The 12,358-nt window shown below is 49.3% G+C and overlaps 1 protein-coding gene across 1 annotated transcript in view; it reads right to left on the reverse strand.

Annotated features, from left to right (window-relative positions):
* The window catches only part of MGST1 (microsomal glutathione S-transferase 1), a 47,682-nt gene that overhangs the window by 32,037 nt on the left and 3,287 nt on the right, over nucleotides 1–12,358 (reverse strand). Inside the window, exon 2 of the mRNA XM_083180711.1 lies at nucleotides 2,576–2,702. Coding sequence (XP_083036837.1) covers nucleotides 2,576–2,701 — 126 coding nt within the window. The 5' untranslated portion in view covers nucleotide 2,702. The remainder of the gene's footprint in view (nucleotides 1–2,575; nucleotides 2,703–12,358) is intronic.

Here is a 12,358-nt window from a genome sequence, read left to right on the forward strand (position 1 = left end):
GCGGCCTGTGGTGAAGGTGTCGCTAGATGCGGCCTGTGGTAAATATATCGCTACATGCCACCTGCAGCAAACGTGTCGCTAGATGCGGCCTGTGGTAAATGTATCGCTAGATGCGGCCTGTGGTGAAGGTGTCGCTAGATGCGGCCTGTGGTAAATGTATCGCTAGATGCCACCTGCAGCAAACGTGTCGCTAGATGCGGCCTGTGGTAAATGTATCGCTAGATGCGGCCTGTGGTGAAGGTGTCGCTAGATGCGGCCTGTGGTAAATGTATCGCTACATGCCACCTGCAGCAAACGTGTCGCTAGATGCGGCCTGTGGTAAATGTATCGCTAGATGCCACCTGCAGCAAACGTGTCGCTAGATGCGGCCTGTGGTAAATGTATCGCTAGATGCGGCCTGTGGTGAAGGTGTCGCTAGATGCGGCCTGTGGTGAAGGTGTCGCTACCGTGTTTCCCCGATAATTAGACCTACCCCGATAATAAGCCCTACCCCAGATTTTGGACGCTGGTCCAAAATAAGCCCTCCCCCGAAATTAAGCCCTATCATTTTCCCCATGTAATTTTATGTATTCGATATGTAGCCCCCGCTCAGCTCCCGCTGACCCCCGCTGACCCCCGCTGCCCTCCGCTCACCTCCTCTCACTCACGCCCGCTCACCTGCAACACCGCAGCTCCCGTTCCCAGGGATGCATTGCGGTAGGCGTGACGTCACGTGTTGCAGGTGAGCGTGAGTGAGAGGAGGTGAGCGGAGGGCAGCGGGGGTCAGCGGGGGTCAGCGGGAGCTGAGCGGGGGCTACACATATCAAGCACTGCAGCGGGGGCTGAGCGGGGGCTACACATATCACGCACTGCAGCGGGGGTCAGCGGGAGTGAGCGGGGGCTACACATATCACGCACTGCAGCGGGGGTCAGCGGGGGTCAGCGGGAGTTAGCGGGGGCTACACATATCACGCACTGCAGCGGGGGTCAGCGGGGGCTACACATATCATGCGGCTGCATCTATTAAAATAAGCCCTCCCCCGAAAATAAGACCTATGGTCTTTTTTGAGGAAAAAAAAAAAATAAGACAGTGTCTTATTATCGGGGAAACACGGTAGATGCGGCCTGTGGTAAATGTATCGCTAGATGCGGCCTGTGGTGAAGGTGTCGCTAGATGCGGCCTGTGGTAAATGTATCGCTAGATGCCACCTGCAGCAAACGTGTCACTAGATGCGGCCTGTGGTAAATGTATCGCTAGATGCGGCCTGTGGTGAAGGTGTCGCTAGATGCGGCCTGTGGTGAAGGTGTCGCTAGATGCGGCCTGTGGTAAATGTATCGCTAGATGCGGCCTGTGGTAAATGTATCGCTACATGCCACCTGCAGCAAACATGTCGCTAGATGCGGCCTGTGGTAAATGTATCACTAGATGCGGCCTGTGGTAAACGTGTCACTAGATGCGGCCTGTGGTAAATGTGTCGCTAGATGCGGCCTGTGGTAAATGTATCGCTAGATGCGGCCTGCGATATACATGTCACTAGATGCGGCCTGTGGTAAATGTATCGCTAGATGAGGCCTGTGGTAAATGTATCGCTAGATGCGGCCTGTGGTAAACGTGTCACTGGATGCGGCCTGTGGTAAACGTGTCACTAGATGCGGCCTGTGGTAAATGTGTCGCTAGATGCGGCCTGTGGTAAATGTATCGCTAGATGCGGCCTGTGGTAAATGTATCGCTAGATGCGGCCTGCGATATACATGTCACTAGATGCGGCCTGTGGTAAATGTATCGCTAGATGCGGCCTGTGGTAAATGTATCGCTAGATGCGACCTGTGGTAAACGTGTCACTAGATGCGGCCTGTGGTAAACGTGTCACTGGATGCGGCCTGTGGTAAATGTATCGCTAGATGAGGCCTGTGGTAAATGTATCGCTAGATGCGGCCTGTGGTAAATGTATCGCTAGATGCGGCCTGTGGTAAATGTATCACTAGAAACGGCCTGTGGTAAACATTTCGATAGATGCATCCTGCGATATACATGTCACTGGATGCGGCCTGTGGTAAATGTATCGCTAGATGCGGCCTGTGGTAAATGTTTCGCTAGATGCGGCCTGCGATATACATGTCACTAGATGCGGCCTGTGGTAAATGTATCGCTAGATGCGGCCTGTGGTAAATGTATCGCTAGATGCGGCCTGTGGTAAACGTGTCACTAGATGCGGCCTGTGGTAAACGTGTCACTGGATGCGGCCTGTGGTAAAAGTGTCGCTAGTTGCGGCCTGTGGTAAATGTATCGCTAGATGAGGCCTGTGGTAAATGTATCGCTAGATGAGGCCTGTGGTAAATGTATCACTAGATGAGGCCTGTGGTAAATGTATCGCTAGATGCGGCCTGTGGTAAACTTTTCGATAGATGCGGCCTGCGATATACATGTCACTGGATGCGGCCTGTGGTAAATGTATCCCTAGATGTGGCCTGTGGTAAATGTGTCGCTAGTTGCGGCCTGTGGTAAATGTATCGCTAGATGCCACCTCCGGTATACATGTCACTAGATGCGGATTGAGGTCGCCCATTCACCTGTATACAGGAGGCTTTTCCTTACCTTCCGGGTCAATCTGAGGAAAGCGGTCATTACACTCATTGCCATCATTTTTAGGAGGACAATAGCAGCGTACGTAGCGTAGGCCCGGAACACCTCCTGCTCAACCAGCTGCTTTACCACCGACATCCTGCAATAGACGGAGACCTGTTACACTACAAATCCCAGCTTCTCCTACTCAGCGAGTATCACCAGGTATAATACATCTACCCCTCTGAATCAGCCCACCTCTGGATAGTGTGTGGGGCTTTGTGATTCTATTTATATAACCACACCCCTGCTACCCTACGGAGATGGCAGGGAACCGATATTTGTATCATGCTTCCGCCACTTGCTGCAGATAAGAGCTCACTGGGAGAACTGCAAGTGCCCTACTGCGTTAATTCAGGAGTCCCCTAGAGGGTAGGCAGCTGCCATGCAAGATGCAGCAGACATGGAAATGTGGTTGCGATGCAGCCCACCACTTTCTGCATACATATCGATATTTACAAATGCCGCGTACATGACGTCTCTTGCGCTGATGGGAGTTCGGCGTTTAGGTCCTTGAGTCCTATCTGCACATGCATCAAGTAACGCATGCGTCTCCTGGGATGCTGGGAGGGATCCGGTTGCTGTCCGCACAGCAGGAACGATAGAAGCTTATATGCTTGTATAGGGCAATGCCAATCTGAAGCTGGCAATACCAACCACATCAAACCCGTAATATATTGCATTCTGGGCTTGGCGCATATGTGGAGCTCGGCCTAACCTCAGATGGCATTTTTTCAGAGGTTTGGGCACATTTTAAACTTTCCTGCATCTTTACCATGATCCCCCCACAGTGAGTCAAAATATGCGGTCATTAACGCAAGGGACAGCTCTTGCGGTAAGAGCTGTCCCTTGCGATGCGGCGCCGTTGCTGGACTTCCTGGTCTATGACCCGGGAGTCCGTCTGCGCATGCGCAGACTGACGCGCCGGCCGCAGGGCATGCTGGGAGGGATCCGTGACGGATCCCTCACACACCGCTGCGGTAAGAAGCCCATAGGCTTCTGCAGGGAACCGCCAGCTTTTGCTGGCGATTCCCTCCGCAGCGGTGACACTGCGGAGGGAGGTTAGAGAATACAGAAATGCGGTAAAAACCCCGATAACGGGGTTTTTACCGCATTTCTGTAATAGAGAATCTCGCCCATAGCCGGTTAAACGATATAGCCGGTTAAGGGGGGGGGGGGAGTTTCTCTCGTTTTCATACCAGAAAATGCATGGACTAGGCTGGTGTAAAATGGGCCAGCCCGGGAATGTCCCTGCATGATCCTGGGACCATATTCCCAGGTAAGTCCCTGCATTTTCTGGTGTGAAAGGGGTATTTTTTCAAATAGCCAGGACCTACAGTGCTCTAAATACAGTCGGGCAGTCCCCCCGCACTCTGCCCGGCTGTCAATGGCTGTGACTTCTGCCCAGCGGTGGCTGTCCCCCACTTACCATGAGCATGTATTCCCCCTTGGCAATGAGCATGTAATCCCACATGGCAATGAGCATGGAACCCCTGGCATTTAACATGTAGGTAAGCAGCACTTATGTAGCATAATTTTTAATATGCATTATTGTGTTTGGCATAATACATAATGGAAATTATGATGTGTGGCTTAACATGTAATGGGCATTATGGTGTAAATTTTTAATGCGCGCCGCAATATCCCCGTTTGTTAAGCATATTGTGAATTTCAGCTCAATCCTTGTGCCATAGTGTGAATTTTGGCTCAGTCGGTGTGAATTTTGGCTCATTCTATGTGGCATAATGTGTAAGAGGCAAGTACAGTATAAGGGGGTTACTATTGTGTTGCATGATTTGTATAAGGGGTATATGGTGTCGTAAATTTAGGTGCCCACATATTAAAGGTGCTGAAATGTTGTCTAACAAGTTTTGGCTTTCAGTATTTTTTTTATGACTGGAGTGCCACCTCACCCCGCAAGTATCTTAGGACATCGGCGTCCTGCGTCCTTTGGCAAGGGCCACCTAGTATATATACTGTGTGTCACGGACCCACCGGTCGCCTGCTCCGATACGTCAATCTGAGCAGCTCCGGCCGTGACTGGGGTTCACTTTGAACACTCGGGTCCCCTCTTTGAGGTACACTGCCACCAGCCAAAACCTGATTTTAGCGCTTGAAACTGCGCAAGGAGCGGCTTGGCTCGCACCTGACCACACAATGCAGTATAAAAATGGTAATGTTGTAGCGTTTCTCTTCTGAGGCTAATGAGTCCTAAGAACACAGAATCAGAAACTGGAAATATGTATTATTTATTCCTAGAAGTACTACAGAGCTTTAAGTGATAACAATGGTTACAAGATAGTACAATGATTTTAAAAGCACACACAAGATAAATGCAATTTCAGAAATAAAAGGGTATAAAAGAAATGACAGAACCGTATCTTACACGTAAATACAAATTCTGGCGTGGGGGGGGTCTCCACAAGAAACAAGCGGTCGCGTCCAGCTCGATGCTGATCCCCAAGAAGCACAACTAGGTATTCAAAGGTACAGAGGTTTTATCTGCAACCTCCCTAATCCCTCCCACCCTTGGGATTTGTAACCCTTCTCTTGCTGATCACTAGGGGATGTCCATAGATATGGGACCTTTCACATGAAGAATTTGTCTGCTGTTCCAAAGGGATTGATAACTGGCAGGCTTCACTGATAAGAGGTTTAACTGGGTGGGGGAGAATGTCCTCTCTTTTGGGCCATGGTTTATGAGGGGTCTCAGATCTTTATCTGGCATCCTACCTTCAAAGGATTACTACAGATGGTCAATCTGAGGGAATACAGACCTCAAACTCAAACCAGAGTCACCTACAGTTTACCCACATAATAATAATAATAATAATAATAATGATATTTATATAGCACTTTTCTCCCAATAGGACTCAAAGTGCTTCACACATTGTCTTTACAGCTCGAAATACAAAACAAACTTAACAGTAGATGTCAGTGAAATGCTTGAGTAAATAAGTATGTCTTTAGTCTATTTTTAAAGGATTCTATAGTGGGCGCTTCTCGCACTGTGCGAGGAAGAGAGTTCCACAGAGTTGGAGCAGCATAGTTGAAAGCTCGACCCCCAGATGAATTCAGGGAGATTCTGGGTACTGTTAGTAGTCCTTCTTCAGTGGATCGTAGTAATCGAGTAGGACAGTAAGGGATCAGCAGCTGTTGCAGGTACCTTGGGCCCTGGTCATGTAGGGCCTTGAAAGTGAGTAAGCCAATCTTGAAAACGATTCGCCATTTTACAGGTAGCCAGTGAAGGGCGTAGAGAATGGGAGTTATGTGGCAGGAGCGGGGCTGGTTAGTTAATAGTCTGGCGGCTGCATTTTGTACCAGCTGCAAGCGGTGCAATTCTTTTGCTGGAAGACCCAGGTAGAGAGCATTGCAGTAGTCTAGTCGTGATGATATAAATGCATGTATGACTTTAGGAAGGTCTTCTGAGGGAATTAAATGCTTGATTCTGGCTATGTTTCTCAGATGAAAGAATGAGGATTTGATTGTGGCTGACACCTGATGTTTAAGTGTCAGGCCATTATCCAGGACAACACCAAGATTCCGCACATGATCAGAGTTTTTTAGTGCTGTGCCCCCCAGCTTAAGACCTGTCAGTTGGCTATGCTGCCGTCTTGTCCTGTGATTTATCATCAGGACTTCTGTTTTATCTGGGTTCAGTCTCAGCCAACTGGCACTCATCCACTCCTGGAGCTCAGCTAGGCAGCCATTTAAGGTTGTTATTGTGTTATCGGTGCCTGGAGCAAAGGACAGGTACAGTTGGGTATCATCTGCATAGCAGTGGTAGACCAGGCCGTGACGTCTGATTATGTCACCAAGTGGAAGCATGTATACTGCAAAAAGCATGGGAGATAGTATAGAGCCCTGTGGGACACCACAAGACAACGGCACTGGTGGTGAAGAGTATACTCCCGATGCCACTCTCTGTGACCTGCCAGCGAGAAATGATTTGAACCAGCTAAGGACTGTGCCACCCAGGCCACAGAAATTCTTCAGGCGCTCAATTAGAATCCCATGGTCAATGGTGTCAAATGCTGCAGAGAGGTCCAGAAGGATTAGGATTGAACAGTCTCCTCTATCCCTTGCATTTAGAAGATCATTGAGCACACATACCAGAGCTGTTTCTGTGCTATGTCTTCTCCTGAATCCTGACTGGAATGGATCATAAATGTCATGGGTTAACAGGTGGGTCTCTAGTTGAGTTGCAACCACTTTTTCAATAACCTTTCCTAGAAAAGGAAGATTTGATACTGGCCTGTAGTTGGTCATGCCATGTCTAACCCTAATACAAGACATGTCCTGATTCCAAACATAATAATCACAGGAGACAGAACTTTACAACAATATCAGACATACATTGATCGAACAGATAATCATAACAGGAGGCATACTTTAACCCCTTCCCGACACATGACGTATATATAAGTCATGAGTCGGTTGCGGGGGAATCAAGCCAGCTCACGGAGTGAGCTGGCTTGAAAGAGAGCAGGTAATGGCTGTATATTACAGCCAGGTCCCTGCTCTCACGGCCACGAGCGGCGAGTTCGCCGATCGTGGCCGTTTAACCCTTTAAGCACCGCGGGCAAAGCGCCCGCAGTGCTTAAATAGCTGATCGGAGGGGGGCGCCCCCCTCCGGCGCCGATCGGGGCCCCCCGCGGCGAGATCGGAGGGTGCCGATCGGTTGCCATGGCAGCCAGGGGTCTAATGTAGACCCCTGTGCTGGCCATGTCAGCATACCTATTACATCCTGCCTGAGGCAGGATGTAATAGGAAGTGCTGAAAATCACTATGTTCAGCCATAGAGCTCTATGGCTGAACCTAGTACAGGCGATCGCGCCCCCTAGTGGTCAAGTACACTAGGGGGCCTTGTAGTAAAAGTAAAAAAAAAAAAAAAAATAAGTTTAAAAAAAAAACAAAAAAAAAATTAAAAGTTCAAATCACCCCCCTTTCCCCATTTCACAAATAAAAATAAATAAAAAATAAAAAAATCAAACATATTTGGTATCGCCGCGTTCCTAAAAGTCCGATCTATTAAAATATAACATTAGTTATCCCACACGGTTAAAGGCGTAAACGGAAAAACATTCCCAACGCCAAAACTACGTTTTTTGGTCGCATCGCCTACCCAAAAAAATGTAACTAAAAGAGATCAGAAAGTCGTACATATCCCATAATGGTATTAATTAAAAAGTACACTTCAGCCCGCAAAAAATGAGCCCTCACCCAGGTCCGTAGGTGGAAAAATAAAAAAGTTATAAGCCGCAGAACATGGCGACGCGACGCAAATTAGAAAAAACGTAAAATTTTCTATTTTTTTTTTGTGGTAAAACGTAACGAAAACTATATAAGTTTGGTATCACCGGAATCGTAACGACCCATAGAATAAAGATAACCCATCATTTTAAACGAACTATGAACTCCAAAAAAACCGTAACCAGCGCAAAATTGTGGAATTGCGTTTTTTTTTCCTTTTTACCCCACATTGAATTATTTCCTGATTCCCCAGAATATTATACGGTATAGTAAATGGTACCATTAAAAAGTACAACTTGTCCCGCAAAAAAAAAAGCCCTCATGTGTCTATATAGCCGGAAAATTAAAAAAGTTACGCTTATTTGAACGCGAGGAGAAAAAAAAAAAAAAAGTTACGAAAAAACGCCCGGTCGGGAAAGGGTTAATTTGATTGATCACCTGATCTGATCGTTACACTGTGTATAAGCGGCACTCATGTGTCTTCATGTGCATACATGTCTGTGATGTCATTGACAATGGTTCTCAATATAAATATATATATATATATATATATATATTTATATATATATATATATACATATATACATGCGGTAAACAGCACCATCACTTTTCTTAATAAATTTGGAGCCTTATGTGTGCTGCCTATTTTCCTGCGACCGTATAGAATGGACTCACCCCTAAGGGGGTAACCCAGATTTGGAGGGAGTATTGAAAGTATTTACACAAATAGAGACACACCCATGAGCAGACCACCCAAACAGAACACTGGCCACGTCCCCACATTATTAGGTGCTGGCCGCAACCCCTATTATTGCGCATTATAGGCCCTTGATCATTTTCAGCTCCAGGCTCATTTAGACCTTAATCTGCCACTGCTGCAGGGGCAGTAAGAGGATGGGGAGGGGCTATAACTACAGTAGGCCTTACTCTGCCACTGATGGGGGCAGTAAGAGGATGGGGAGGGGCTATAACTACAGTAGGCCTTAATCTGCCACTGATGGGGGCAGTAAGAGGACGGGAGGGGCTATAACTACAGTAGACCTTAATCTGCCACTGATGGGGGCAGTAAGAGGATGAAGAGGGGCTATAACTACAGTAGACCTTAATCTGCCACTGATGGGGGCAGTAAGAGGATGGAGTGGGGCTATAACTACAGTAGACCTTAATCTGCCACTGATGGGGGCAGTAAGAGGATGGGGTGGGGCTATAACTACAGTAGACCTTAATCTGCCACTGATGGGGGCAGTAAGAGGATGGGGAGGGGCTATAACTACAGTAGACCTTAATCTGCCACTGATGGGGGCAGTAAGAGGATGGGGAGGGGCTATAACTACAGTAGACCTTAATCTGCCACTGATGGGGGCAGTAAGAGGATGGGGAGGGGCTATAACTACAGTAGGCCTTAATCTGCCACTGATGGGGGCAGTAAGAGGATGGGGAGGGGCTATAACTACAGTAGACCTTAATCTGCCACTGATGGGGGCAGTAAGAGGATGGGGAGGGGCTATAACTACAGTAGGCCTTAATCTGCCACTGATGGGGGCAGTAAGAGGATGGGGTGGGGCTATAACTACAGTAGGCCTTAATCTGCCACTGATGGGGCAGTAAGAGGATGGGGTGGGGCTATAACTACAGTAGGCCTTAATCTGCCACTGATGGGGGCAGTAAGAGGACGGGGAGGGGCTATAACTACAGTAGGCCTTAATCTGCCACTGATGGGGGCAGTAAGAGGACGGGGAGGGGCTATAACTACAGTAGGCCTTAATCTGCCACTGATGGGGGCAGTAAGAGGATGGGGAGGGGCTATAACTACAGTATTTCATATTAGATAACCATGAGCTTTATTCTGTCAGTTTGTAAATGAAATATACTAATACTAGGTGATTCATCGCGCCCTACGGGCGCTCTTCACACCGTCGTAAGGGGCTGCGCCCCCTTAATTTGTGAACGTTTGTATATGAGAAATATGGTTAGAATTGTATGAAAGATGCCCTGTATTGCAACTTAGGTGTCCGCGAATCGCGGGAGGGGGGGTCGCGGAGGGTGCCGCGAATTGCAGGAGGGGGGGTCGCGGGGGGTGCCGCGAATTGCAGGAGGGGGGGTTGTGGGGGGGTGGATGCTGCGAATCGCGGGAGGGGAGGGATTACAGAGAATCGCGGGAGGGGGGTCGCGGGGTGGGTTGCCGCAAATCGCGGGAGGGGGGTTACGGGGGCGGGGGTTGCGGCGAATCATGGTAGGGGGGGTCGCGGGGGGTGTGCCGTGAATCACGGGAGGGGGGGTCACGGGGTGGGGTGCCGAGAATCGCGGGGGGTTTTTGTGTGCCGTGAATCGCGGGAGTGGGGGTTGCGGGGGGGGTGGGGGGGTGTGACGCGAATCGCCACAAGAAAAAATCAACACAGAAAGGTCAACACATGTAAATGTTGACATAAGTGTGGCACTTCATTGGTGTCCATGTCGACACATGAGAATGAATATGAAAACATTCAAAAAATGAAAAAAAAAACTTCAAAAACTCATGTCAACCTTTTTCATTGTCGACCATAGCCATGTCAGTGTTTTCCATGTGCAATTTAATTCTGGAGCTGCCGCGAATCACGGGGGGTGCCGCGAATTGCGGGAGGGGGGGGTCGCGGGGTTGGGTGCCGCGAATCGCGGGAGGGCGGGGTTCACAGGGGTTCCGGTGGGGGGTGGCCGCGAATTGCGGGAGGTGGGGGGTCACGGGGGGTGCCGCGAATCGCGGGAGGGGGGGTTGCGGGGGGGGGGGGTGACGCAAATCGCCACAAGAAAAAATCAACACAGAAAGGTCAACACATGTAAATGTTGACATAAGTGTGCCACTTCATTGGTGTCCATGTTGACACATGACAATGAATATGAAAACATTCAAAAAATGAAATAAATCTTCAAAAACTCATGTCAACCTTTTTCATTGTCGACCATAGCCGTGCCAGTGTTTTGCATGTGCCATTTAATCCTGGGGCTGCCGCGAATAGCGGGGGGTGCCGCGATTTGCGGGAGGGGGGGGGGGTTGCGGGGGGTGGGTGCCACGAATCGCGGGAGAGCGGGGTTCATGGGGGTTCCGGTGGGGGGTTGCCGCGAATTGCGGGAGGGGGGGGTCGGTCGCGGGGGGGTGGCGCGAATCGCCGGAGGGGGGGTTGCGGGGGGTGTGACGCGAATCGCCACAAGAAAAAAATCAACACAGAAAGGTCAACACATGTAAATGTTGACATAAGTGTGGCACTTCATTGGTGTCCATGTTGACACATGACAATGAATATGAAAAAATTAAAAAAATTAAAAATAAATCTTCAAAAACTCATGTCAACCTTTTTCATTGTCGACCATAGCCATGTAAGTGTTTTGCATGTGCCATTTAATCCTGGGGCTGCTGCGAATTGCGGGGGGGGGTGCCGCGAATCGCGGGAGGGGGGTCGCAGGGGGGGTGCCGCCAATCGTGCAAGGGGGGGTCGCAGGGGGTTCTTTTTGCCGCGAATCGCGGGAGGGAGGTCGCGGGGGGGGTGTTTTTTCCGCGAATCGGGGGGGGGGGGTGTGTCACGGGGGAGGGTTTGCCGCGATTCGCGGGAGGGGGGGTCGCGGGGTGGTGGTTATGCCGCGAATTGCGGGAGGGGTCGTGGGGGGGTTCTTTTTGCAGCGAATCGCGGGAGGGGGGGGGTCGCGGGGGTGTTTTTGCTGCGAATCGCGGTAGGGGGGGTCGCGGGGGAGCGGGTGTTTTTGCCGCGAATCGCGGGAGGGGCGCGCGGGGGGGGGAGGTTTTGCCGCAAATCGCGGGAGGGGGGCGCTCACCTGGTGGCTGTGGAGTAGCAGTGCTGGGCAACATGGGAAGGCAGTGGGTGTCTGGCACTGTCTGTGGGCTCACTGGGCTGGTTCTCTGTCACATACCTCCCAACATGACCCTCTCCAGGAGGGACACAATGCTCTGCTTCTAGACTTCCCCTTAATGTATGATTGCCATCACCTGTTTTAAACAGGTTAATTTCTCAGAAAGGTGCTCAGCACAGATGAAGGCAATCACACATTAAGAGGAAAGTCCAGGAACAGAGCGTTATAGACACAGACACCCACTTTGAGTGACAGATGTAGCCAAATATATAGGAGATTCTCCATCATCTCCATATATCATCATCATATCAGGGGACACCTATTTATACTGTCAGAATACTGTTCGGTCTGTCCTCTCCCTCATTCAGCATAGGCTGTAGACAGATAAAGGTGTAAATGGAGACACAGGATCCTCCCCATTGTACAGTGCTCACATTACTTAAAGGGCAGTCTTCAATGAGGCTGATTCACCATGTTCTACGCCACGAACTTTTAAATTAAAGGTTTTTTTTTTAAATGTGGTGTCAAAAATCAGGAATTGTATTACGTGAAGGGGCGTGCTATTTTTATTCATGTGCTTACTGCACATGAATATATATTAAAAAAATATATATATATTTTTTTTTTACAATTTTTGGTACTTATGAGTTATCCGGGCGCCCG

Source organism: Crinia signifera, chromosome 4, assembly GCF_055691185.1.
Source record: "Crinia signifera chromosome 4, ASM5569118v1, whole genome shotgun sequence".
Lineage (NCBI taxonomy): Eukaryota > Metazoa > Chordata > Amphibia > Anura > Myobatrachidae > Crinia > Crinia signifera.